Source organism: Muntiacus reevesi, chromosome 10, assembly GCF_963930625.1.
Source record: "Muntiacus reevesi chromosome 10, mMunRee1.1, whole genome shotgun sequence".
Lineage (NCBI taxonomy): Eukaryota > Metazoa > Chordata > Mammalia > Artiodactyla > Cervidae > Muntiacus > Muntiacus reevesi.
In genome coordinates this window covers 49,875,308-49,901,551 of record NC_089258.1, presented here as the reverse complement: position 1 = coordinate 49,901,551, position 26,244 = coordinate 49,875,308, and the positions used below count along the sequence as shown (strand labels likewise).

Genomic DNA, 26,244 nt, shown 5'->3' with positions numbered 1-26,244 from the left:
ACGATGGTCATACTGCCCTAATTTATTGCAAAGCTCTGTTGGTTTTTTGTGTGGTTTGATTTCATGTGTCTTACAACCCAGAAAAATCCATTTTGATTTTAATGAACAAATACTTTCACGCTTCTTACAGCCACCCCAAGCTCTCTATGCCAGCTCTGCAGACTCTGTATCAGAAACTACATCGGTAGACCAAGGTTACACCTTATCCCACAGCTCCAGCTGCCAACGTTGTTGCAGAATTTCTTACAGTATCGATAAGGGAGTAAAATAATTCTAAATGTCTGAAAATCAGAAATTTCTATTTCATCTGCATAGTGTATATTTCATATTAAAATGTGCTAAACAGATGGTAGAGATATGAGAACACCCAGGAAGAAGTGAAATAGCAATTTTAGTTAAAGTGTACTAGTTCATAGTATGTTTTATGCATTTTTACTGTTTTGGGTCTATAATATGTTTAAAGTATCTATGTGAACCCTTACTAAAAGTATTCATATATTTTTGAAGGTCTATATTCAATTAATGTTTATGCTTTTAAGTTTTGGCCTCTGTAATTGATTATTTCTGTATTGTTGACATTAATACAAAATATGAGTATAGTTTAGAAAAGAGCAGCTCATATATTTTTTGAAATAAACATGACTGTCATTCAGGAAACCCACTATGTTCATTGTTTACTTATCATTATAATGATCAATTCAGTAAAGAAAAGACAAATTGCCCCTTTCCTGCAAAGGTCCCAGCGATCACTTCACTGCCTTAGGTAAACCTGTTTCAGAAACTGGCAGGACTAGAATGATCACTACAACTCTCTCACCCTGAGAAGTCTGGAACATTACACACCTGCTCAGTGTATTTGAAGACCCTTTCCTACTCATGAGTGGTCTCTCAGGGTCTCTCTTCTGTGCTTTTACATGTATCACCCCAGCCTCCTCCATTCAGAGGCTGCTGGGAGCTGGTGAGACTTGGACCAGGAAAATGAACTTCATATCTAGTTGATAAAGAGGCCCTGGGTCACACTCTAGGAATCAGGGGGGCCCAAGGCTGTAGAAAGTGGAAGATAGCAAGTGCCTTAAAATGTGGGGTTTTCAAAGAAAAGGAAAAAGGGTATTACTTAGCAAACATAGAAACTTTAGGAAAGTCCCCATCTGTGGACCTTCATTGTGGTGTTTCTAATTCTTCCAGGCTCAGCATAGACTAGACTATAAAGGGATGCTGTACATAAGAAGGTTTCCTCTGTGGGGGCTTATTCTCTTCTGCTTAATGTATTTGAGTGCAATATAAAAAGTAATTTAAAAAATAAAATTAAATATTTAAAAAAACCTCTCTGTGTCTACTTTGTAGTTTAAACTGTTTGAATTTATAAGATAATAAGATACTTATAACACTGTGTAAAGTAGAAGAAAATACTTGGATGAGTCCTATAAATTTATCAAATTTTGATAAAGCATTTTGATAGCCTGGGGCCTTTCCTTTTTACTTAATTCTTGACTGACTGCCAGAGACCTGTGGGAAATAAACTATTATTGTATATAACCCCAAAGTTATTAAGACTACATTTTTAAAGAATCATTCTAGATTTTCAAAAGTCAAAATAAGGTTGTGGCATGTTTGTTTAAAAAAATGTCTTCTATGTGGCTAGAGACTTTTAAATTTGTCTGTTTTACAAAATATCTCAGTTTAATACATTTGTAATATCCTCAGAATAATATGCATTTAACCTTTTTTATTATAGAGTAACCCTATTAAACATAATCATATTAAAATTGCTTTTCAGTGAAACAGTGTCTACTAGTATTTTTCCTGAGCAAGAAGTCATCTTAAGGTACAAGGCATCCCTCTTAATTGGTCTTATGTCAGTAAGAGAAGTAAATATCAAATATTAAAATAAAAATTGACACCTGGAAAGTTTTGGAGTGCTGGTACCTTGTATATTAGCTTGAGTATGATTATCGTATCAAAGAACTGTTCTAATTTAAACGTATCATATGTATGTTACTATATTAAAGTGTGATGTTTATCCCTGGAATAAACCAGTTTTTTTTTTTTTCTGTTCTAACTAGTATTTGATTTTATAATGGAAGGTAATGGAGAATATGATTCAATTGTCCTAGTCTTATTTACCACTGGTTTTCAAATCACTGTATCAGGAGCAGTAAGTATGGCGTAATGCCAACTGACACCGTGAAGTTCCTCTAATCAAAATCTTTTTACATATATGTGTAAAGATCCAAGGACAAAATTCTACAAAGGCAAAATTAAAAAAAATACTACAGATAGTCCTATACCATACTTAATATGGGGTTGCCTCTTATCAACCCATCATAAGGTGAAAATATCATATGTTGAAAATGCATTTAATACACCTCCTCACGGAACATCAGCGCTCAGCCTGGCCCACCTTAAATGTGCTCAGATCACGTGCATTAGCCTACAGTTGGGCAAAATCATCAAACACAGAACCTAGTTTATAATAAAGTGTTGACTATCCCATGCAGTTGACCGAATACTGTACTGCCAGTGAAAAGTAGGCAGTTGTCTGGGTCTAGGACGGTGACACGTGTATCAGTTGCTCGGTTCTGTGGTCAGGGGACTGCCTGGGAGCGGCGGGTCCTGCCCAGCATCGAGAAATCTGGTGGGACAGGCGACCACTGGCCTGGGACAGAGACCCAGGTGCAACCCTCAAAGTATGATTTCTACCGAAGGCACATGCTTTTCAGGTCATCCTAAAGTCGAAAAACCAGTAGGTCGGGGACCATCTGTATTTGACACGAGATTAAAGACATATTGTGAAATAAATGCTGGAGTAATGCGCTGTGCTGAACACATTTATTTTTGTAGGAAAAAGTACTTAATGTCTATTATTGTTGTAACCACAGAGTACAGATGTTCAGAAATCAGTAAACAGAAACACAGTGTGAAAGGATGGCCTCTTCTGAAAAGGTCCAAGAGCATCCACTGTGTTTCCTTAGACAGCCCTGAAGCCAGGTGACTGGTTCTCCATTTACTACCAACAATTTAAACAAATGATCCACTCCTTTGGGTTATTCCCACCTTTTTACTCTAAGTTCTCTACTTTCTTATTTATAATTGCTTTAAGGTTTGCCCTCTCTCTTAAAAGCCTTAACAATCATTCTCAGTCTTTTTTGGGAGCAAATTTTTTTCAGAAAATTCAGGCCTTGTTACCTCTCTATCTGCTCTAGGGCTTCAACAAAAAAAAGGGGTGCCCTTTGAGGAATATAAATGACCTAAATATATAAAATGAAACATCCACTGGAACCGCTAAGTGCAGTGGATTAGGTCCGCCTGCGAGAAACAGGTGAGTTCAGTGTTTCTGAGTCCCAACACAAATGGGTCATGCCAGTGATTCACCCCTCAGACCATGCAGGTTCCCAAAGGCTCAAGGAGAGAAAGGCTGTGCTTCAGGGTGGCACAGACCCTGGTAACAACCAGGAGAGGCTTTGCTGGATGCGGGGTGGGAGACGCAATGAGTCAGGACGTTCGCTCTCAGGACGGCTCCATCACAGGAAGACCGTTTTCCCCCCTCAGGGCTTCCCTGATAGCTCAGTGGGTAAAGAATCTGCCTGCAAGGCAGGAGACCCAGGTTCGATTCCTGGGTCGGGAACATCCGCCTCCCCGGCTCATCCCTTGTCAAAATCATGCCTCGTCAGGGTGAGGCATGCAGGCAGATAATCTATGAAACGTGCAGAAGGAGGAACAGGGTTTCTTCCCCAGGGGGGAGCTGAGGCTGGACTGGAGGACAGGGAGATGTGGTACCGGCGTCCTGCTCTAGACCAAGGAATAAAGGCGTGCAGAAAACCCTGCTTCTGATCCTCCTGCACCAGGGACAAGACAGAACTAACACCCTACGCCAGGGATTTTTCTAAAGAGTTTGGGTTTGTTTGTTTTGTTTTTTCTTTGGCAGGGGAGAATGGTGACTCCATCTCTCCATATCATTCATTCATTGTGCCCAAGGCAGGATTCTTAGCTTGTCCCTTCCTCAAAAGGGACAAGCTAGCATTTGAGACTTGACACCATCTCTCAGACCCTGGACTTCAGGGAACCCAGGACTATTGAGAGTGAAGGCAGTTCCGTCTGGGGCCAGGATTCAGGCTTCCAATAGCTGCCCCTCATACTGCCAACACCCCCTGCCCCATTATAAGGAGAAGGGGTTCCATCATCACTGGTCCCCTTCCCCCAGGGTAGTGACTGACCCACAGAGCATGGGGGATGGGCCTCAGCTCTGGATCTGTCCAATCTGGTCCTAGCATCACCCAGAAGGTAAGTTAAACACAAACACACACAGTTCTACACTTCCCAAGGACAAATATTAATTCTCAGGGACAGGACAATTCAAACACAATTCAAGGGTGGAACAGAAGCATTCTCCTAACTAGCTCATAATTTTTGAGGCCTCCCTCTCAAAGTGAAGTCAGCATTTTACATTTTTATGTTTCAAATTATTATGCAGATTCATATCCATTATGTACAGGAAGGCATAAGGCCTTAGGCACTAAATGACTTTGAAAAGAAGGACTCAATTTAATGGTCTCAGTCTGGGGGAAGGGAAGCAGTAATTCTGGACTCTGTTATAGTCTCCTTAAAAAAAAACCAAAAAACTGAAGGTATTAAAAGGAACCTCACAAACTTCTTGAGTTGTGCATGGGAGGAAAATTACATGGTCAACCCAGCCACATATGCCAACTTTAGGAACATTGGGTTCGACCCTGTTCCAGGGTCCCACACTCAGAGCATCCCATGGTTGGCTTAATGGTCATCTTGAAATGCTTAATTTTTCAACAGTGGGCCCCACAGTTTTATTCTGATTCTGTTCCGATTCTGCTGTGACACTATAAATACTCCAGTGACTAACATCCATGTGAAGGCACGTTTTCATCTTTGGGTGATGTTGCAGTCCGAGCACGGATTGGAAAGGAATTTTTAGACACAGAATGTTGCAGAAAGCAGTGGGTTTAAGAACCAAAGAGCAGAGATAATGTGGGTGCTGTGAGCACAGCTGGCCGACCTCCCGGTTGATGCTTTTCATAGGCTAGCAGCCAAATTTTATAGCCTCAAGACAGAGAATATTCCTGCTGGAAGGGTGGCATTAGGTGACTGGTTAAGGGGCCACAGTGGGCATTTTTACCTAATTTGAGGTCAGGAAGCTGGCTGGTAAGGATCAGGGGGCTTTGACTGCAGTTACAATGGGGCTCAGTCAGTTCCAGGGGTGACCTTGGCTCTGGGCTCCACGTCTGAGGCCTTGGTGCAAGGCCTCGCACCTGTGACCTGGGGATAGGACTCCACAGATAAGTCACGTGGAGCTTTCTCAGGTAATTCTTGTCCCATTAAAAGAACCAGACGGATAACCAGAGGTGCTTTTTCAAATGTCACTTCAATATGGACACAGTCCAGGTTGGAGGGCTCAGGAGGAGAATCAAGAGATCCTTCTGTATGACTCGGGAGATGGAGACTTCCCCTCCCTGTGGGCAGAAGCAGATGGGGTGCGGTGGGGGACTGGTTATGCCCAGAACAGCACAGATGGCCCTGGCTGAGCAGAATAGAGTCGGTTCCCACTGTCTGGACCCCGTCGCCTTCACAGTGGAAGAGAGGTGTGGTGTAGAGAAATCAAAACTGAGACCACAGCTTGAAAATCCCCCCAGACCAAATTCCCACTGTCACTTAACTAAAGCCTAAGCTGTCCCGATGTCCCCAAATGCTGATTCCAACCTTAAACAAAACTTTAAGCTTTCTTCCTACCAATGAGACTTTACAGCTTCCTAGCTAGTGGGCTACAACCAAGGAAAAGGAGTGTAAGTTCCCAGTAACCAGTCACAATAGAAAACAGTGCACAGTCACCCCTTAAAGGCTTGAGGATGCCAAAATCCCAGGATGCTCAAGGTCCTTACTAAAAATGATGTGGAATTTGCTTATAAGCTATGCACACCCTGCTGTATACATTAACTCATCTCTAGATTACTTATTATACCTAATACAATGCAAATGCTGTATAAATAGTTGCTGGCAGGAGGAAAATTCAAGTTTTGCCTTTCCGAACTTTCTGGAATTGTGTTTTCTAACATTTTTCTATCTGAGCCAGGTTAAATCCACAGTTATGGAAGCCATGGGTCTGAGGGCTGACTGTATTCACACAAACACACTTTATAAACTGCACTATAATTGCTGAAAGTCAGCTTCTAAGCTCCTTCTGCTGCAACTCTGACAAGTGTGCTTCTCGATCAAGAAAATACTCATATCAAGTATGCTCTCTGAATTTTCTTTTGACATGTGAGAGGTCAACAACAGCTATTGACTTAGCTGTTTGGCTTATGTGGGAAGTTGGCTGGGCCTTGGAGGATGACTGCGGATTTCTGAACTTCATCAGGAGGTAACTTCAGTCACAGCTGCTTTTCTGTTTGAGGACTCTTTACTGGAATAAACCGCCACAGTCCCTAACAACTGTTATCCTGCTATTGATCTGATACTTTCTCTCCTCTGTAACAATCTGCAAGAACCACACAAAGTGGCTTGCTTTCTTCTAGCAGGAGCAGTAGGGCAAGTTCATCATCCTGCTTTAGGTCAAATCAATTTTCTGGCTCTCTGCCACAAGATCAGCAGAAGTTTTTGAGTATCTTAACATCCCCCAGGACATCCGGCTGGCCCACTTTATTCGTGATACCATGGATCTGATGAATAGGAGTAGCAGGTTCTTCAGCTGCCTTCGTGAGATGGAGATGAGCCAGTGGTAGAGGGAGACCACACTCCAGGCATTGTTCATCAGGGAAACAGAAGTAACTTCGTGAATTCAACAATAATTTAACATCAAGAAATGGTTAAATGGATAATGAAGAGCTAAACAACTAAAATGAGACGATTAAATTAACAGAGATAGACCTCTAGTTATTGCTGTTGTTCGTTGCTCAGTCATATCATGACTCTTTGGACTCCATGGACTGCAGCACGCCAGGCTTTCCTGTCCGTTACCGCCTTCTGGAGCTTGTTCAAACTCATGTCCATTGAGTCAGTGATGCCACCTAACCATCTCGTCCTCTGTTGTCGCCAGACCTCTAGTGCAAGAGGGAGGGCAAAGGGAAGGGGCAGGACTTTTGAGTGGAGAAGGAAACGGCAGCCCACTCCAGTGTTCTTGCCTGGAGAATCCCAGGGACGGGGGAGCCTGGTGGGCTGCCGTCTATGGGGTCGCACAGAGTCGGACACAAATGAAGCGGCTTAGCAGCAGCAGCAGCAGCAGGAGTTCGGAGAGCCTTGAACTTGGAGGGAAAGCCCTAGAGATTGGCTTTTTGAAGGGGCAGAGAACACAGCGGGTGCTGGTTCCTGAGGAACTTCGAGCAGGGATGTGAGTGTAGAGTCTGGGGCTCAGCCTTCTGAGCGTCAGCCCTTCTCAGTGGTCACTGAAACCTGTAAGAGACTACGATGAAACCTGCTCCAAGAGTGGGGACAGAAACTGCAAACTGACCCCAGCTGCCGCTACCTAGGGAAGCTTTCTTGCCCTGGTGACCTTCATCCAAACAGCCTTGCTTTGCTCCCTTCCTCTGGCCTCCAGGTCTCTCTCTCTCTCTCTCTCTAGTTCCCCCTAGTGGTAGAATTTAATACAGCTCAGCAAAGGAAACACTACATTCAGTTCAGTTGTCACTCAGTCGTCTGACTCTGCGACCCCATGGACTGCAGCACTCCAGGCCTCCCTGTCCATCACCAACTCCCGGAGCTTGCTCAAACCCATGTCCGATGAGTCAGTGATGCCATCCAACCATCTCATCCTCTGTCATCCCCTTCTCCTCTCGCCTTCAATCTTTCCCAGCATCAGGGTCTTTTCCAGTGAGTCTCTTCGCATGAGGTGGCCAAAGTATTGGAGTTTCAGCTTCAGCATCAGTCCTTCCAATGGATATTCAGGGCTGATCTCCTTTAGGATGGGCTGGTTGGATCTGCTTGCAGTCCAAGGGACTCTCAAGAGTCTTCTCCAACACCACAGTTCAAAAGCATCAATTCTCCAGTGCTCAGTTTTTTTTATAGTTCAATTCTCACATCCATACATGACTACTGGAAAAACCATAGCTTTGACTAGACAGACTTTTGTTGACAAAGTAATGTCTCTGCTTTTTAATATGCTGTCTAGGTTGGTCACAACTTGTTCCAAGGAGCAAGCATCTTTTAGTTTCATGGCTGCCCATCTGCAGTGATTTTGGAGCCCAAGAAAATAGTCTCTCACTGTTTCCATTGTTTCCCCATCTATTTGCCATGAAGTGATGGGACCGGATGCCATGATCTTCATTTTCTGAATGTTGAATAAGCCAGCTTTTTCACTCTCCTCTTTCACTTTCTTCAAGAGGCTCTTTAGTTCCCCCTCGCTTTCTGCCTTAAGGGTGGCGTCACCTGTGTATCTGAGGTTATCATAGATATCAACTGCTTCTGCTCACACTAGTAACTCCGTGTGAAGCCGTCCCCTTTCTTCTTCATTCCACAGATTTCCATGATCATCTCAGAAATATTTAAACGTACTGAGCCCTTGTGATATGTGCAAACTGATCCAGACTCTTCATTCATTTAACTTATTGATTTAATCCAACACAGCCCTTATTGATTTAAGCCCAACACAGTGAGGCATATCCTATTTATTTCCATCTTTTACAAATAAAAATAAATAACTCATCGCATAATAAATCTCATAACTAATAAAAGATAGGGCTGGTGCTCCAAAGCCTGTGTCTTAACCGATTCAAAATACTGCCTTATAATAAAGTCACATCAAAGGTCACCTCCTCTGAGAGGACTCCTACACTCCCTCAGGCCAAATTATTTGCTTCCTCCCTGACACTAATATATTTTTACCATGGTAGAACTTTTCAGATATTTATATCTCTGTACCTTCTATAAATAAGCCACCCAATGGAACTTCCTGCAATGACAGCGTGGTGTCTATGCTGTACCAAGCGGTGGCCACTAGCCAGTCCCATGTGGCTACTGAGAAGTTGAAATGTAGCCAGTGTTACTCACTTTATTTTAATTTGTTAATATTTAAATCTGAACAGCCACATGGGGCTAGTGGCTACCATATTGAATAGTGATGATCTAGTGCACAGCAAAGAACAGAACAATAACTCCTCAAAAAATTCACTGAATGAAATAATTATCCATGAAAAACATATTGGGTAAAGAAAAAACCCTTGTAAGACCCCATTTCTGGTTTTTATTTTTCACCATATACAGACTCACATTGGTTTACTATATTAATAAACATGTATTGAATAAACATTCAGTGAAATACTATATAGCCTTACTCTAAAGTCTATCCCATATTTTATCTTGCATAATAATATGTATCTATGAACCACATTGATTTTTATCTTTTACTGTAAAAGTTTTTAAAAGATGTTAATAACTCTGATGTGCAAATATTTAATTTATAATTGTGCCTGGTCTGCAATCTTTTTTTCTTTCATCTATATCTTTCACTGATAAATCTCAAGTGACTAGCTCAGGGCCTAGCAAGGATTCAGTAAATACTTGTCCAATGAATGAATGAATCATGCACACTGGGGCATCCTTGTGAAGTGTGATGATCTAATTTACAAATTGCCTTCAAATATTATGCAATTTTTATGAACACAATGTAATAATTAAGGAAATAGGTACACTAAATTTTGTAGACATTAAGCATCTATTCATCTTAATTTTGAAGATTTTTTTCCATTGGCAGTTTGGAACAAAACTTCTATTGTTTCCATTTTCCAAACAAAAACAGTCTTTGTCTTCTGAAACGTCTTCAACCTCCTCAAAATGCTTGACTACAGAAACCACAACATTCAAAATGTCAGTTTCTAAGAGAAAGTCGGATGGGAGTGAGTGTTCTAAATCGGTTACTTCTTAAAGGGTAAAACGGAGATTGAAAGCTCCGCCCAAGGTTTAAGCTCCTGGAACCGAGTCCTTTCCCAGTGGGACCAGGGATGCGCGTCCACCAACCCAGGGTGGTAGGACCCCAAGCTGGAGGACCCGTGAGGCGGGGCGTTGGCGCTGAGGCCCCGCCCACACTAGGCCCCGCCCCCACCGGTGCTGCCATAGAAACCCAGACGGCGCCATGGCTGCCGCCGGCCCTGGAGAAGGGCTTTTGACACAGCCGGCGGCAGCCCGCTCCAAGTCACGGTCAATTTTGCCAAGTCAAGCAGCTCCCAATGGAGGGAAGCCTAGGAAGTGTCTGGTCTATCCTCATCCCCCGAAGAGCTCCCGCCTGTCTCCGTCGGTTCTGCGCTGGCTCCAGGGCCTCGATCTCACCTTCTTCCCCAGAAACATCAGCAGGTGCTGAAGAGGTCCGGCCCCCGCACGCCTAGCGGGCGCCGAGGGCCCAGCAGAGCAGCCTGGAGATCCGTTCAGGGGCTCTTTCCAGGGACTGCCCCCGCCGCGCCCACTCACCACACACACACACACACACACACACTCTCTCTCTCTCTCTCTCTCTCTCTCTCTCTCTCTCTCACACTCATACATTCATATACACACACACTCACATACACACACACTGACACATTCATATACACACACTCACATACACACACACACACACACAAATACACACACACTCACATATTCCTTGCTCTCTTAGGGAGATGACCTAAAAAAACAGGATGGAGCATTTCAGTCAATCAATCATTACTTAGACTTAAGCCAATGGAGAATACTTTGGTAACTCAAAAAAAAAAAAGTCCAGGCTCTTTCTTCAGGGACATTGGAGATTTATATTAGTGAGGATCAGTTTACTTTCTGTTAGATCTAGCATCTAGTTTGAGAGTTGTCAGGGACTGAAAAAAGTTGCTGTCTAACTGCAGCCTCGCTGAACACTGCTGTTGTTCGGTTGCTAACTCAGTCTGACTCTTTGCCACCCCATTGGGTGGAGCATTCCAGGCTTCCCTGTCCTTCTCTAGCTCCTGGAGTTTGCTCAAACTCATGTCCACTGAATTGGTTATGTTATCCAATGATCTCATCCTCCTTTGTCCCCTTCTCCTCTTGCCCTTAATCTTTGCCAGCATCAGGGTCTTTTCCAATGAGTTGGCTCTTTGCATCAGATGACCAAAGAAGTGGAGCTTCATCTTCAGCATCACTCCTTCCAATGAGTATTCAGAGTTGATTTTCTTTAGGATAGACTGGTTTGATCTCCTTGCAGTCCAAGGGACTAACAGTCCTCTCGAGCACCACAGTTCGAAGCATCTGAGCGCTGAGCCCTTCTTTATGGTCCAACTCTCACAGCTGTACATGACTACTGGAAAAAACACAGCTTTGACTCTACAGACCTTTGTCACAATGAGGTCTCTGCGTTTTAACAAAGAAAGCTGTCTAGGTTTGTCACAGCTTTTCTTTCAAGAAGCAAGCATCTTTTAATTTCACTTGCTGAACATAACTGGCAGTTAATATTTTTTCTGGGAATGCAAACTAAATTCCAGAAAAATAATGACTTTGTTTGTAGGCAATGACTCTGGCGTATTAATTTCAGTTTTCCTTAAGAAAGATGCCTGAACTTTTCAGTGGATACAGGGATCACATGGGGATCTTGTTAAAATGCATGTTCAATACAAAATAATGGTTTTGGCTTCATAAAAGGAATGCCACAGGCTTTGGTGTGCCTAGTCTTACCCAAATGCTATTCCATAGCAGGCTTCCTTAGATCAGTGATCCAAGTAAGTTCCATAAGTTAGCTGCTGTCAGTATAGAATATTTAAGTGGTGTTAATTAACTATAAATACAAATTGTATAAGTAACTGCACTTTATTTCATTTCCTTATCGCTATGGAACAGGGATTTTTCAAATGGCTTCCTGATAGCAGAAATATTCACTACATATTACCCCTGGGACCTTAAATTGTCATCCTTTGAAAATGGAACTTCTTTAAAAGTCAAGTTGGATAACTGGGCACAGTTGGAAAAGGTACATTAGCAATCACTGCCACTTTTAACTGTTGAGAAGTTTGTTTGAAGAGGTGTATTCCTGAGATCTTGGATTTCTCTGTATATGCGTGTGTGGCCATGTGCTGGGTTAGCAGCTTGTTTCCTTGTATTGAAAAGAAGGTTACTAAGGTTTATTTCAAGAGTCACCTATGAAACTTGGCATACTCATTTCAAATTGGAAGTGGGATATAATAGTTGATTTTCTTGCTGAGTAATAATATCTTTTAATAATTATCACATTAAACCTCAAACTATTAGTTGAGGATTAAAGGGAGACTAAAGTGAATTCACAGTAATTGGAGACTTTTTTAGAACTTCTTATGATGAAAGTATTCTCTTTCCACTATTAAAGTTCCTGGCAAGAAAAAAACTTAAATTACCTAAAGAACTAATCCACGGAACAATTCACTGTAAAGCTGGAGTACCTGAAATACTGATACAGGAGGTGTACACCTTGTTAACACATCGAGAGTGAGTTATCTGGGATTTTCTAGTAATATAATTTAATATTAAACTTTTGATAATATAAATCTTATTACCAAAATGGCATTTGTCAACAATATTTTATTTTATTTTTCCAGAATTAAAAGTATCCAGGATGACCTCGTGAATTTCACAGACTACAGTTACCAGATGCAGCTGCCCCTGGTCCCTAGGTCGACAGCATCAAAGTCTATTAAAGATAACATTAGGCTATCAGAAGTAATAGGCAATCCCAACAAACTTAACAATGAACTTAAAGTAGAGTTCCTCTTCCTTTTACAAATGTTGCAAAGGAAATTGAGCAGAAAACTGAACCCAAGTAAGTTTTCCTTGGAAGTAGTCAACTGGGTTAGTCCAAGCTTAACGAGGCTCTACTTGAGCACAAGTGAGAAAAAAAGCCTGCCACTGTCCCCGATTCATGGACTGTTGTAATTTCATCTGCTGTGACTTATATTAATTCAGTCATATATGCATTCATATCTATCATATTTTGTGCTTTTAACATTTTCTATTTCTTATTTTTTGTCTTACCTGTTTTTTTCTTCTTTAGGACTGAACTTTTTTCCAAAGACCCTGCTACTAATTTGGAAAATTACAAATTTATACTCTTTCTAGTGCTACCATAGAAATTTTAACATGCATATGTATCTTAGTCTAAGTGTAATATATTTATTCTCTTCCTCAAACTGTAAGGACCTTAGAACACTACCCACACCCTGCCAGCCCCCTGTCCCACTTAAGTTCTCTTTTTTAAAAAGTTTATGCTATTTCTCCCTTTTATTTTTATTTATTTACTTATTTTGGCCACACTGCACAGACATGCAAGATCTTAATTCCTCCACCAGGGATTGAATCTGTGCTCCCTGTAATAGAAGGGCAGATTCTTAACCACTGGACTGCCAGAGAAGTCCCCCTACTTAAGTTCTTTTGTTGTTCAGCATTTTAGTTTTGTCAAGTTATTTTTTTAACACCACAAAATCAAGCATCATTTTTTGTCCCTAATATTTGCTTACATTTAATCTGTCTTACTATTACTTCTACTTATTGGTTCTGGTAGGAATTTCTGGAACAAAACACATCCATTCCATTTAATCTTCAATTTAAAAGTCCATTTTAGTGCAAAGCTGACCTGCATCCCTGTTTGCTTTGGAACACAATTTCTGTTTAGCCATGGACGCCTCAACCCTTCAGATTATTGAACAGAATTCTTTTATCATCAATGTTGATTTTTGAGACTGCTGATTTTAAGCAGCCAAAGTGATTGTAACAGTTCTGTGCAATATGACTGTCCAGAGTGGTATTTAGTACACACGGGGCACAGCTGATGAGTAGAAATGACCTCGGACATGTCTTCTAGCCTCCATGAGGATGAGCTCAGAGGAGTAAGTGGTCTTTAGAAGCACAGTGAAACTCATGCCCAAGTGCTGCAGTTGATAGAATTAGTAAGAAACACAGAAACATGGAAAATAATTTTGTCACCATTTTTACAGTATAAAAATAATTGCAAAATGAAAGATACTGTACGATTTTATCTATAGGAAATATAAAAACATGTAAAGCTAACCTACGATGACAATAGATGTCAAGACAGTTTTCTTTTTAGAGTTCTGGAGCTTCCCTGGTGGCTCAATGGTAAAGAATCCGCCTGCCAACAAGGGTTCGATCCCTGGGTCAGGAAGATCCCCTGGAGAAGTAAATGGCCTCCCACTCCAGTATTCTTGCCTAAGAAATCCCATGGACAGAGGAACCTGGCAGGTTACAGTCCATGGGGTCACAAGGGGTCAGACATGACTTAGTGACTAAATAACAACAACAGAGAGACATGAGGGGGTTTGGGGGTGCTGGTACTATACTGTTTCCATACTGTTTCTGGATTAAGGTGATGGCAACCCAGGTATGTATTCACTCCAAAAATTCATCAACCTGTAACAATACGATTTGTTCATTTTTCTGTACATATATTATTATTGAATAAAAGCTTATCAAAAGACTAATAGGAACACAGGGATAGTGTCTTTAAAGTAACTTTTTTGAAGCAACTATTCTGTGCATCAGAGATGTGAACCATGGTGGAGAGGGCTATTAACCTATGTATTCACACCACTCTCAGGAATATGATACAAAAGTGAAAGTGAAAGTGAAGTCACTCAGTCGTGTTTGACTCTCTGTGACCCCGAGGACTGTAGCCCGCCAGGCTCCTCCGTCAATGGGATTTTCCAGGCAAGAATACTGGGGTGGGTGGCCATTTCCTTCTCCAGGGGATTTTCCTGACCCAGGGATCAAACCCGGGTCTCCTGTATTGCAGGCAGACTCTTTACCGTTTGAGCCACCAGGGAATACCTGATGTCTAAATAACCTGTGTAAATGAAAATTGTAGTGTTGTATTTTGACAATGAATTTTTAAGAAAAAATGTTTTGTTTGTATTTTATAGAATGGTTTGCAGTCAAACCAACAGTGGGAGAATCTACTCTCGATCACCGTCCTGCCAAAGCCTCTGGGAACAAAGGCAATTTGGTCATTTCAAAGGACAGAGCCGCTCCTGCATCTTGTAAGTTTTTTTGAAGTTTTTTTTTTTTTTTTTTTAACCTGTTAAAATTGATGATGTTCTTTTATTTTGTTCATTTAAATTTTTTAAAATAGTAAAAATGTTGGTCTAGGCCTTCAGTCTAGAACTGCACAGGAGGTTGATGTGCTGTGTTTTTCTGTAGGTGGTGCAAGCATGAGCGCGTTGAGGGCTAAGAACCAGTCAAAACAGGGGAAACCCCCAAGCCAGGGTGCCCCCCCAACCTTCTTCCATACGAGCCATCCCAGTCCTGATTTCTACTTTAAAAAGTGAGTCTGAAACAGGGGAAGCGCAGTGGCAGAGCTCAAAACTTAGTTCTCAAGCAGCTGGATGATGAATCAATGCTAAGGCAGACGCAGACAACCTGCACACCTAGACTTTCCAATCACTTGTTCTACAAAAAGCCACAAGTTTAAATCCTGTGAATTCAGAAAACACTGTATACCACAGCAAACTGTAGCCAAACCATGGGCTAATGTCAGTCTCTGCCTGACAATTTTGCTATAGCCTGCAAATGAAGAATGGCTTTGACATCTTCAAATGGTTGGACACATATCAAAAGAAAAGCGGTATCTCCTGACACATGAAAATGCAATGGAATTCCAGTTTCCATGTTGCTAAGGAAAGCTGTGTTGGGACACAGCCATGCCTCTGCCTTTGTGCCTTGTCTGTAGCTGCTTCTCATCTAGAGCAGCAGGCCTGGTACTGGCCACAGAGACTGGCTTCACAACGTAGGATCCCAGACTTAGCAAATAAAAAGATGAGGGCAATACAACCAATACTCTTTAAGACATGTTGAGGACATACTTTTGCTAAAAATAAATATTCACTATGTATCAGAAATTCAAATTTAACAGAGTGTCCCTTTTTTATCTGAAAACCCTACTCAAAGCTTGAAATATATTTATTGTCATGCCCTTGATGGAAATTTCACTTTCACTTTCATGCACTGGAGAAGGAAATGGCAACCCACTCCAGTGTTCTTGCCTGGAGAACCCCAGGGACAGAGGAGCTTGGTGGGCTGCCGTCCAAGGGGTCGCACAGAGTCGGACACGACTGAAGTGACTTACCGGCAGCAGCCGCAGAGCAACTAACAGTTATGGCTTGGTAGAACAACTGTTCCCCAGAGCACACTTTTTGACATTGAGACCTTAGACCAGCCAGTGCCTCAAAACTCTTTACAGAGCAGGCTGTCTAAAGTGTGAAGAGGGACTTCTTGGGCAAGATGGGGCGGAAGTTCTTTACTTATTAGCTCTGGGAAAGCAGTGTCAACTGATTTTTTTTTTTTAATGACTTCTCAGAACCTTTCATATGCTAATATGCATTATGAATATAAAAAGGGAAAAGTATATAGAATGAAGTGTTTTTCAAACTCTATCTGATCACATGGGGCTTCCCTGGTGGCTCAGCAATAAAGAATCTGCCTGCAATGCAGGAGACATGGGTTCCATCCCTGAGTCCGGAAGATCCCCTGGAGAAGGAAATGGCAACCCACTCCAGCATTCTTGCTGGGAGAATCCCATGGACAGAGGAGCCTGGTGGGCTACAGTCTGTGGGGTCACAAAGGAGTTGGACAGGACTTAGCAACTTAACAACAACAATTTGATCACGCATCACTATTACTTAGTTTTCTTTTGCTATGGCTTGATAGCTCAGTTGGTAAAGAATCTGCCTGCAGTGCAGGAGACCTGGGTTTGATCCCTGGGTGGGGAAGATCCCCTGGAGAAGGAAATGGCACCCCACTTCAGTATCCTTGCCTGGAAAATCTCATGGACAGAGGAGCCTGGTGGGCTGCGGTCCATGGGGTCACAAAGAGTTGGGCATGACTGAGCAACTTCACTTTCACGCACTGGAGAAGGAAATGGCAACCCACTCCAGTGTTCTTGCCTGGAGAATCCCAGGGACAGAGGAGCCTGGTGGGCTGCCGTCCAAGAGGTCACACAGAGTCGGACACGACTGAAGTGACTTACCGGCAGCAGCCACAGAGCAACTAACAGCTATGGCTTGGTAGAACACCTGTTCTCCAGAGCACACTTTTTGACATTGAGACCTTAGGCCAGCCAGTGCCTCAAATACATCACCACAGAATCTAACAGAAGTGAACTCCAATGCTTCTATGAGGGAAAGAAGAGCAGTTTTAGTTTCACCTTTAGGTTCTGAGAACACGTCCTCCCCTTCAGCCGGCCTCAGTCTCCTTCCATCAGGGATGTTTGCAGCAAACGCTCCAGCAGGGTGGGCGCTGGAACCCCGCGGGCTGGCGTGGGGAGGGCTGTGGTGGGCAGGGAGGAGACTGCAGTGGGCCCTCCCTGTCTACCTGCCTGCCTCCGTCTCTGTAATGGGGCTCAAAGACCTGACTGCGGATGAGAGCAGCGGTGGACGTGAGCCAAAGCAAGCTTTTCTGCCTGTATAACAAACATGTCAGGTGCCACGCTTTAAAAACAAACAAAAAAAGTTGCCTACTGATGTCGGAGTTGCTAAAGAGTATTCTTCATTTCTGTTGTCTTTTCAGGAAACTTTCAAGACTTACAGGTGAGTTTTTCGAAAAACTGAATGCTATCGTTACTTCAGATGGGAACTCCTCGTAGCGTGGCCTCTTGCTCTTCCGTGTTTAATAAGGACGAACTGCTGTAAATAACTCATCCCCCATCTTGCGCTCTCGGTCCCGATTCCCTCGTTTCCGCGGCCTTGTCGTCTCCTTTTCAAAATGGCCGACGGGCGCCCTCACAGGGCCGGGCGGAGCAGGATGCCAAGACACGAGCTTTTATCTTTTTCCTTCTCTCCAGCCTATTGTAGATCGTTGGACTCTGTCAACCGATGCACAACAGGAATTAATAAATGGTGTGGACCTGACTCTGGTAATTATACGGATGAGAGCCCCTTTTCCTGGGGTTTACATCATTTACCCCCATATTTGTGAGTTGGGTGCCGTTTCAGTCATTTCTGATAAGAGCAGAGTGATTACCTTGGGTAAGCTAACAGAACTTGAAAGTTAACAGGAGAGGCAACAACCCTCGACTGAAGGAATTTAACCCTATTTTACCACCTAAGATCGCACTTGGCACTGATTGGTACTGAAATCACAAGCTGTTCATCTGAAAAGTTTCTCTCAATATATTGGTGGGGGTGGTAAAAATTAATTATAAGAAAGGTTACTTTTTTTGTTTGTTTTTTAACACTTCAGTTCCTTTGTTTACCTAAATCTATCATCAACCACAACAATGGGCCAAGGAAATGCAGGTCTCTGTTATCTCTGGCCCATCCTATTTGAACCAAATCAGCTGAAGAGTGTGAGTGGCCAGCTTGGATGCCTCAGCACAGAATTCTAGAAACCTAATTCTGAATTCTGTGTTTGCAAATCTAAGCACTATTAAAATCACTGTTGCCTCACCTGCTTTCTGAAGCAACATTTAAAAATAGTAGTCATATTTAGTATCAGATGCACCCAATAAGCCCTGGGTATTTTTAGGCTCTGCAGATGACTTCTGGAGGCACTGGTATTCCGGGTTTGTATTTCCAACTACTATAATGCATGCTGTAAATGTTCTGTTTACTTGAGATTTTAGACTAACTTGTGCCCAGCCTCTTGCTAATTATTCTGTGTATGGTTGGTACATTAGAAACATTGATGGTTGTGTACATATTTAATAACCACAGTGGATCTTAATTTTATTTAAATATCCCACCAAATACAGGTAATAGTGTCAATCCACCTAAAGAAACTGAGGTGAAGCAAACCGGAAAACATTCTTTTGACGGTATGAAGCCTCCCAGAAATGTGGAAAAGGAACCCGAAGAAGCACCTGTCTAATGGCTTTGAAGAAGTGATGTTACCACCTCTTGCCACCCTAATAGGATACAATCATCTACACTTGGATATATTTCAATATTAAATTAAAGTGTGTCTTATCCATAGTTGGGCTGAAGAACATATTTTTTAAAAATTCAATTCAATAACCATTTATTCAACACCTGTGCCTGCCTGGTACTGTTGAAAACACAAAATCAGTTTATTAGTATGCATGTTTATGCTTAGTCCCTCAGTCATGTCTGACTCTTTGCAACCCCACGGACCATAACCTGCCAGGCTCCTCTGTCCACGGGATTCTCCAGGCAAGAATACTGGAGTGGGTTGCCATTTCCTTCTCCAGGGAATCTTCCCGATCGAGCGATTAAACCTACATCTCCTGCGCTCCTGCAATGGCAGGAAGATTCTTTACCAAGAAGCCACCTGGGAAGCCCCTTCATTAGTCCAGAATGAGCAAAAATAAGTTTAAAGGTGCAGTTAAATATAATTCACCCTGATGAGTAAGAATTCTCTCATAACTTTTGTAGGTAATGTGAATCTACTTTGTAATACGTTTTCCTCACTAGCAAAGAGTTACACTACTAGTTTGCCTGATATCATTTATATCATGTCATGTCATGCTCATCAATAAAATTTTTTCTGAATATTACTATTATACATTAGTCCATTGAAAATCTTGCCCACCTCTAGAAATAGCTTTACTTAAGCTATTTTTTTAAAATATGTATCTTTCCTGTTGATACTGGAAGGAAAATCATGCTTCACTTGGAACCTCATTCTGGTGTTTAGCAAACCATTTAGTTTGATTGAAAAATCCTTCCTGCTTGCTTCCAAGCCCCATATTTTTATCAAAGGGAAACAAAAGCAGTTTGGTATTCTAATTATACTTCCTATATTCTTGGTAATCTTAAATTCATTATTTGGAAAATTTTCACTAAGTGGAATTATTCATGTTTTTATGCTATCTCACTAATAGTGTCATTTGACTTCCAAGATAAGTATTACTAAGGCTGAATCTCATGATATGTTTGTCAATTTCCAACAAAACTCTATTCATTTTTCTGCATGTTTGAAGGCTTAGACAGTTTCATGAGAATTTCAACATCCAGAGACTTTCTTGGTTAACTTTATCTTTCTGAACAGATAATATTTAGTAAAAGAAATTCTTTTAAAGAGAGTCCTGATAAAGATGACTTCTTGGGAATGAGTTTAGAAAAGGTTGAGAATAATCTTTTAAACCATAAAATGTAGTCCCTTAGGAAAGACTTTTTAGAAACAAGTCTCCTGAAACGCAGCTGGAGAAACATGCAAAGAATTAGATGTGGGTAAACAGTATGTTTCTTCTCTTGATTCTGTGTTCAATCTCCTGCAAAAGCATTCATGATCTAACTTCCAATAAATCATGTTTATTATAATTATAGAGTTAATATAAAATGATTAGAGATTGTGAATATTAAATTACCAAAATTAGTATTTATATCTTTTAAAAGAGTCAATTATCAAGTAAATTTTCACATATATTTCACTTCATTTGTTTTTTACCCCTCAATTTTTTTCATGCTTATATAACTCATTCCTTTTGTAATTGGACATTTAAGTTTCAGGTACAAAACCTGGGAATGTTTTCTTTTTAAAAAAATAAAACTGAAAAGTATTTTGACTGCATACCCATTTATTGATGTATATTAAATTTATAACTGAAAACTTTGATTAAATATGAACTAAAACTAGTGGTTTACCATGCATTTTGTAGAGGACAATATCGGTGCTAGTTAACTTGAAGATCAGCTGTATGTACCTTACATTCAAGACTTGGGAGATATTCGGTCATTCAAATATTCATTAGGTATCTACTGTACGTCAAGCACTATTTATAGGTGTTGCACTATTTTATACCTTTCAATGTTTTAACACTAGAATGGTTGGTACCTTTTATGCTTTGGGAAAAGTTTCTATGCTCTTTTATATTCATCAGTCCTTTATAATTTGAATATTACCTTCCTCCCAAATATGGCTATTATATTTTATAAAGGAGACAGACACCTATTTTTTTCCTTGAAATTATATAAATATTTTATTTGTTGAAGTTAATGATTAAAATCAACTGTGAGCCCTCCACGCCCCTCTTCTCCTCCAGACCTCCGCCTTTTGGACAACAGAGGTTAAGTTAATAGTAACTCACAAAAGGTCTTAAAAAAAACAATTAAGCATGGAGAAAAACCTTCCATCAAAATGGGTTGAGTCGTATTCCAGTCCCCAGAGGTGAGAATGGGTTCACCTTTGCCCACATGAGAGCATCATTCAAGGAGATGGTGGATTTCCCATCTTCAAGGAAAAATACAGGACCCTGCACAGTGGGAGTTACAGGAAGAGAGGATGAGATTATGAATTTGCAGTATGTTTTTAAACTTCCAGACACAGAATCACTGTCATCAAAAAAATCACTGGTGATATTCAGGCAATGCTGATAGGAAATTTAAAAATAGGAGAAATACTAGATTTTTTGAATTGCTACTAAATAGAGAAACATTTTTTAAATGCCCTGATGTCTTTCAAAATGTAATTTGGCTTTATCATCTGAATTCTTTAATTACAACAGTGCTGTCAATGACAATAGATATTGTTAATCTATTAATTACTACAAAATTAACATTTATAAAGGCATACATGCCTAATAATAGACTTTAATATACTTCATCCTTTTCATCATACAGCCTACATCAATACAGCTGGGTAAATTATTTAAACCAGAAACTCAGCTTGCTCTCCAGAAGATGAAAAATACACTGCTATATACATGTATATATAATATAGAGTCATGTCAATTCTGTGATTTATAAGCCTATCTATAATTTCGTTACATCAGCTATTTTGTATATCAAGGGTAGTTCTGAAGAACTAAATCCAAAAAAACCTTTCAATCTGTATCTCCCGGCTACTAGAAGAAAAAGCATGATTTCAGAAACACAAAAGTGCAATAAAAACTTAATTCTTCATTATGTTCTAAAGTTATCAGGCTTTGGACCCTGATTTCAAATGATTAGGGGCTTCCCTGGCAGCTCAGATGGTAAAGAAGCTGCCTGCAATGAGGGAGACCTGTGTTCGACCCCTTGGTTGGGAAGTCTCCTGGAAAATGGAGAATGGCAACCCACGCCAGTATTCTTTGCCTGGTGAATTTCATGGACAGATGAGCCTGGTAGGCTACAGTCTATGGGGTTGCAAAGAGTCAGACATGACTGAGCCACTAACACTTCAAATGAGAAGACCTTGTTGTTAGCAAATTATTTTCAGACAGCAAAATTATTATATTCAAAAATCCATTTATATGCAGTAGACAGTTTCCTATTCACAGGTACTTGAAATTTCAGTTTTAACCAAGACACATTAATTTTCTGCAGGAACAGAAATATCCCAGGGGGGTAGAACTCCCCCTGAATCAGTCATTTGTGCCTGAGTGTATGTCAGATAATTAGTAGATCCTTGCTTAAGGTGGGTTGGGTGCAGAGAGGTTAGACAGCCTGGGGAGTAGATTGTCTGTCTCAGAAGGAGAAAAAGCCCTGAAGAGGAGGAAGAAATAGGAAGTCTATCAAGCACTAGAAGTGGTACATGCAGGGCAGTTAGTGGCACTGAGGATACAGTCGAAAAGCTGCAAGATGGGTTTTGCTAATAATTATAAATTACTGAATTTACTGCTTTTGTTCTTAATCTCTGAACATAAGTGGATAGTAAACACATATCCTACTTGGCGTCCTGTCTGTGGTTTGGAATATACTGGTGTGTTCTGAAGACTTAATTTTCACTGTCAAGTCAAGCTGCAGTTAAGACTTTTCATTGGTAACAAAACATCTGACTAGTTATCCCCCCCAAATACCTTTCTCCACTGATGTGGCACATTGGAGTTAGAGATGTAATTAGCTACGTTACATTAGAAACACAAGAATCCACTTGGTGACACGTGATGATGCCTGGGAGATGGCATCCTTTTGGTCCCATCTGGTCTCCAGTAGCACTTCATGGGGATTCGGCTTTGTTTACTTCCTGGGGACACCTACAACTGCTCCTGGCTCTGGATGATGAAAGCTTCTCTATTTTCTGGCAGTGAAGGCACCCCTGGGCCACACGGGCAGGCCTGGCATTATTCAGCATTGTTACTTTGATTGCACACGAGGGGCCATTTCTTGGGAATTAGCCATCCCTCATGATAGAGCCCCATAATTTTTAATCACTGAGAAGTTCACTAAGTCAACGTAAGAATATGCTTAATATGTAGATTTATTATACATCTATCAGTTTTTAATTGCTTTGTGTTTAGAAAATACCAATGGAGACTATAAAGTTAATCTACTGAGAGAACAATGTGTAACTGTGTTGACTGCTGCTTTGTCTCCCCTATTTAATTTCCCTAAGGAAATGATCTCTTTTAAAACATTTGTTACTAAGTATACATGCCATTTGTTACTAAGTGTGTCTATTATATGAATTGTTTTTATAATAAAAAGTACAATGACTATGTCTGGATTTATTTTAAGGAGAGAGAAACCACTTATATCAAATACAAAAGCTTATTAAGGGCAGTATTTTCTCACTGGTCCTCAGGTTTCCTACACTTTGATTCAGATTATTTTCTCATTTCAAAAGGTAATGAAAAAACAAAAATGATGGGCATGCATAATTTACGCTTGACATTAGGCTGTACCTGGATTTTCAATCCCGTGAGACAAGAGATGTGAATGTCGGAATGACTGGGAAGATTCGACCCAGTCACATAATCTGGTCCAACAATTCCTCTGAGTGGTTCTTCCTTTAGTCTCTTCAGTAAAGTTGCATAAACCAGTCTTTGTGAATCAGAAGGGGGTGTATATGGAGAGTCTTCTGATGATCTATATTTCCAACAGATATTCCATTTTTATTTTTGTAGAATCACAGGATTGTCAAGGCTCAGATTAAAAACTCCCCAATGATAATTTAGTCCTTTGTAAGTGATGGCAAATTAATTTAGACTTAATTTATAGTAAAAGGAAGGACTTGAAAAAGGCAGGAGTGTTATAAATTATTACTGAGTGTGTGCTAAACAACCCAAGATTCATTCTCCTGCCAAAATAAATAATGAGACAACAATTTACAAGTCTGTCTACAGTATCAAGCAACACATTGTGTATTCAATTTTTATATCAGAGGTTATATTCACTCACGGGTTGACAATCTGTGTGCAAGCTCTCCATGCGTCCAGTTCCTCAGAAAGGTGCTCAATTTTTAAAGGCACTGACACGTTCCGCCGTTTTAACAGCTGACTGAAACATGCCAGAAGGAAATTAACATCTGACATCCACGATGAAGACAGCAAAAAAGCAAATGAATTTTAAACAGTAATTTCAGATATAACCACTGTTGTTCACGTATCTATGTGTATATGTAAATATATGTGTGCACGCGCGCGTGTGTGTGGGTCTGTGTGTGTGTCTGTGTCTGTAACTCTCTGGCAAGTCAAACATATTCAATAAATGCTGGATAACAGGATGAGCAATGCTGAGTAACACTCAGAGAAATTCCCTTATATTATAATATTGTTGAGAGTTGCTTTCCATCTGTGGCTACGCTGCTGGCATAGATTTTTCCTGGAGTGCCCTGACATCAGAGATTCTTCCGAGAGCTCCAGGAGCAGGCCCACAGTCACACAGCCCTCCAGCTTGACGAGAGGGGCAATCGGGAAGGAGAGAGCTCTGCCTGTCTCAGAACCCTGTGCCCACAGGAAGGAAACTCAGAGAAACTGCTTCACCACGGACTCTCCGCACCTTTAGGAGTCACCTGCTCTGGAGATGGTTTTTTTGTGGGGAAGGCACTGAGTTTTATTTTTGAGTACAACAAGTTTTATGCATGATGGTTGAGTTCAGCAAGCTGTCCTGAAAACACAGGAGTTTGGCAGGTAGGTTCTATCTGAATATAAAATATGAAATAGGGAGTACCTGCCACTGACCAACCTCTTTACTTTGCACTTTTCTACTGTGGAAATGGGCAAGCTGAAATACAGTTTCTCATCTTCCTTTAAAAGTGGATAACACAGTCCTGCCAGTGGGTTGCAGGTGCACAGCACGAAGAAGACTTTCCTTCCCGAATCAGAAGCTCCTGCTCTCTGCAGTCTCCATGTGGTCACCCTCACCTCCCCTTCCCACTTCAAATGCGGGCAAGATACACAGAGGGCAAGAAGCTAGCTGGTAACTCTGGGTCACTGAGGCAGGAGGAAGCAAGCCAAGGATGTCAGAGTTGAAAGAAAGGAAGAATCCAGATCCTTGATGGAATCTGCCCAGATGGTAAAGAAATCTGCCTGCAATGCAGGAGGACCCAGGTTTGATCCCTGGGTCAGGAAGGTCCCCTGGAGAAGGAAATGGCAACCCACTCCAGTACTCTTGCCTGGAGAATCCTATGGACACAGGAGCCTGGCAGGATACAGTCCATGGGGTCGCAAAGAGCTGGACATGACTGAGTGACTAATACTATCACTCACTGTTAATTTGCATCGCTTTACTGCTGCTTTATTATGAAGCATATGCTTAGTAAATAAACGGACATGTGCAAAATGTACTTGCTGCCTCTACAATGCACTTCAGACGCTAACCGTCTCACTGAAAGGCACTTACTTCTCTAATGTCTTATTTGGAGAGAAACTGCTTTTACCTCGTGAACTCATACAGTGCTGGAACGATGCTTTGATATTGCCTTCTGATAGCCAGTAACGCGCCAACGTACCCACATAATATCAGCAACTCATTTCGAGCTCTAGAAGAGAATGTATTTATTTTTAAAAATTCTATAATCTGAGGTACAGAACATTGCTCTTATATAGTTATTGAACTTGCGTCTCATTTTGATGAGTAACATTTATAGCAAAATATGCTTAGAAAATTTTCTAAATGTAAAGATGTTTTTATTCATCAGTTAGCTCCTATTCAGACATGTACAGAATAATACAAATTGTATTTAAAATAGAAGTCTTTAAATAATATGGGACTCTTGCCTTCTTGTTTTTCTCTCTCCCGTCCTGCTCCTGCAACTCCTGTCAGAGTCACAGGCAGCTGCAGCAGTTTTCCCATGTGGCATCGCAACAGAAACAGCCTAAAGCCTTTATAAGAAATATACACGGTTCTCGGGCCTTCAGCTACATGGGTAATAATGTCCTTAAATGATACCTGAATTCGAGGACAGTGTCTATTTTTTTACTTTCTAGCACTTTCGCATCTTTGCCCACCCTAGTTCTGCTTTGTATACGTGGATTTTTAAGAGCTATGACCACTACACAGACCACTGCAGACACGTGGTCCAAAATGACCCCAAAGCTCTGAAGTAGCCCTGTTTGAACAAGGTGTGTCTGTGTGTGTCTTTGTGTACACACACACACACACACACAACACACACACACACACACAACACACACACACACACACACACACA

At 41.2% G+C, this 26,244-nt stretch overlaps 3 protein-coding genes across 9 annotated transcripts in view; 2 read left to right on the top strand and 1 right to left on the bottom strand.

The window, feature by feature from the left end:
• ASB5 (ankyrin repeat and SOCS box containing 5) overlaps nucleotides 1-2,049 on the top strand; it is a 40,754-nt gene extending 38,705 nt beyond the window's left edge. For both annotated transcript variants that reach the window (XM_065947465.1, XM_065947466.1), the window contains exon 7: nucleotides 131-2,049. In XM_065947465.1, the coding sequence (XP_065803537.1) occupies nucleotides 131-258 (128 nt within the window). In that variant the 3' untranslated portion in view covers nucleotides 259-2,049. The remainder of the gene's footprint in view (nucleotides 1-130) is intronic.
• Nucleotides 2,050-10,087: 8,038 nt separating this feature from the next.
• SPATA4 (spermatogenesis associated 4) lies at nucleotides 10,088-18,801 on the top strand. Its single transcript, XM_065947626.1, has 8 exons — nucleotides 10,088-10,305; nucleotides 11,797-11,926; nucleotides 12,299-12,417; nucleotides 12,528-12,748; nucleotides 14,862-14,978; nucleotides 15,139-15,262; nucleotides 17,503-17,522; nucleotides 18,686-18,801. Exons 1-8 carry the CDS (start codon nucleotides 10,088-10,090, stop codon nucleotides 18,799-18,801), a joined length of 1,065 nt encoding a protein of 354 aa, XP_065803698.1.
• Nucleotides 18,802-20,857: 2,056 nt separating this feature from the next.
• Nucleotides 20,858-26,244, bottom strand: part of WDR17 (WD repeat domain 17) — a 64,329-nt gene continuing 58,942 nt past the window's right edge. For all 6 annotated transcript variants that reach the window (XM_065947286.1, XM_065947290.1, XM_065947289.1 and 3 more), the window contains 4 exons: nucleotides 25,471-25,572; nucleotides 23,991-24,089; nucleotides 23,495-23,678; nucleotides 20,858-21,145 (listed from right to left, as the gene is read on the bottom strand). In XM_065947286.1, coding sequence (XP_065803358.1) covers nucleotides 21,026-21,145; nucleotides 23,495-23,678; nucleotides 23,991-24,089; nucleotides 25,471-25,572 — 505 coding nt within the window. In that variant the 3' untranslated portion in view covers nucleotides 20,858-21,025. The remainder of the gene's footprint in view (nucleotides 21,146-23,494; nucleotides 23,679-23,990; nucleotides 24,090-25,470; nucleotides 25,573-26,244) is intronic.

Excerpts from the sequence above, each read along its gene's own strand:
- SPATA4 (XM_065947626.1), top strand. The coding sequence starts at position 10,088 with ATGGCTGCCGCCGGCCCTGGAGAAGGGCTTTTGACACAGCCGGCGGCA. Across the intron at positions 12,418-12,527 it reads ACCTTGTTAACACATCGAGA|AATTAAAAGTATCCAGGATG; the intron begins GTGAGTTATCTG and ends TTATTTTTCCAG. Across the intron at positions 12,749-14,861 it reads GAGCAGAAAACTGAACCCAA|AATGGTTTGCAGTCAAACCA; the intron begins GTAAGTTTTCCT and ends TGTATTTTATAG.